We start from the raw sequence: 1,656 nt of genomic DNA on the forward strand, positions 1-1,656 counted from the left end.
AAGCTGAGACTCAGCCGGATTGTGGAGAACCCAGAGGTCTACCAGGGGCTTCTGGATAAACTGGTGCTCCAGGGTCTGCTCCGACTGCTGGAACCTGTGATGATTGTGCGCTGCCGGCCACAGGACCTCCTCCTGGTGGAGGCTGCTGTGCAAAAAGCCATCCCCAAATACATGACAATTTCCCAAAAACATGTGGAGGTCCAGATTGATCAAGAGGCATACCTGGCTGTGAATGCAGCTGGAGGTGTGGAGGTCTACAGTGGCAATCAGAGAATAAAGGTTTCAAATACCTTGGAAAGCCGACTGGATCTCTCAGCCAAGGAAAAGATGCCAGAAATACGAATGGCCTTGTTTGGTGCTAATGCCAACAGAAAGTTCTTTATATAAGCCTCTGGGAAGTGAAGCTAGTGTTGAACCACTAAACCATAAAAGTTTAAGTTTTGGGGGGAAAGGAAACTAGTAGTGTTTCCTCCTCTTTGGTGCTCTGATATTGTTCTGGTTTTCTTCATGAATACCCCTTGGATGGCTAAAGTGTTAACTTTGAAATAAAGCCCAAATTAATGCTCAGAATTCAAATTCCAACTCATCCATACACGCTGCAGCTTCTGGTCCATTCTGCAGTCTGGGATGAGGGGAGTGATGACATCTGCTCTTCAGCTTGGCCTCAGGTGGTGAATGTGTGAGATGTGAATAGTGTTCTTGGCCTGTGGATCTGGGTGCTCTAGTTTAATATGCGTATGAAGTGTGTTTTTCTTCCTTTGTTTCAGCTTCAGTACCCAAACTTATGTTATTTAATGAGGTCTAGAGGTTTTCCTCACATGTCCAGAATCAATTTAATGGGCATCCAACCAGCACAATCACACAGGGACCCATGCTCCGAAGGGCCCAGCACCTGGGGTTTAGTGATCTGTATTTGCTGCCCTGAAATTCCTAATTTCATCTTTGAATGTGTGTTTTGTAAGTGACACTTGATGGAACATTGGGGCATGTGCCAGGGGTTTGGAACCTTGGCTCACGCATGGTACTGACTCCCAAAGTCTGCCTACCTTCTTTGGATGGGTTGTTGGCTAACCATTTCCCAGTCCTCTGGTGCCCTCAGGCCCAGCCTTCCTCCACCTCACCCAGTGAGCACTGCTTCCCTCTGCCCCTGGCGGGGGCCTGGTGTACATGCAGGGAGGGTCAGAATGGGGTTTCATGCTCTGTGGAGTTTCAGGGCCAGAAATCCCTGCCCAAGGCTGGCAGCTCCGTGGCATATTCAGTAGACAACTTGGGGGAAGGAGTGAGTCTCTTACCCACCAGATACTGAGCCCGTCCTGGTGTAGAGGTTTAAAGACTCTAGAAGTTACTGTCCGCTATAGGGCAGCCTGCCCACTGGAAGGAGAGATGCCAGCTCAGCTTCCCTGATCCTGGCCCAGGCCCACACTGGTGGCTAGTGGGAAGGGGGAGCCAACCACTGCCAAACTTGCCGCACCAGAGTCTTAGGGCAGGACCCTCAGGAGCTTGTGAATGTCTGCACTTGGTCTGCAAAGTATCCCTGTGCCTGGCAGCATCCTCCCTTGGATAGTTTAGTGCCTGGGGGAACTTGGATGCATCTTTTCTGGCCAGTGTGAGGCACCTTCTGGGAGGAGCCAAGAAATACAGATTATATAATTTTTG

The 1,656-nt window shown here is 49.8% G+C and overlaps 1 protein-coding gene across 1 annotated transcript in view; it reads left to right on the forward strand.

The window, feature by feature from the left end:
* Positions 1-567, forward strand: part of ATP6V1E2 (ATPase, H+ transporting, lysosomal 31kDa, V1 subunit E2) — an 18,481-nt gene extending 17,914 nt beyond the window's left edge. Inside the window, exon 2 of the mRNA XM_011936022.1 lies at positions 4-567. Within this exon, the coding sequence (XP_011791412.1) occupies positions 4-387 (384 nt within the window). The 3' untranslated portion in view covers positions 388-567. The remainder of the gene's footprint in view (positions 1-3) is intronic.
* The last annotated feature ends 1,089 nt before the right edge of the window (positions 568-1,656 follow it).

This window comes from Colobus angolensis, unplaced genomic scaffold (assembly GCF_000951035.1).
Source record: "Colobus angolensis palliatus isolate OR3802 unplaced genomic scaffold, Cang.pa_1.0 Scaffold15, whole genome shotgun sequence".
NCBI lineage: Eukaryota > Metazoa > Chordata > Mammalia > Primates > Cercopithecidae > Colobus > Colobus angolensis.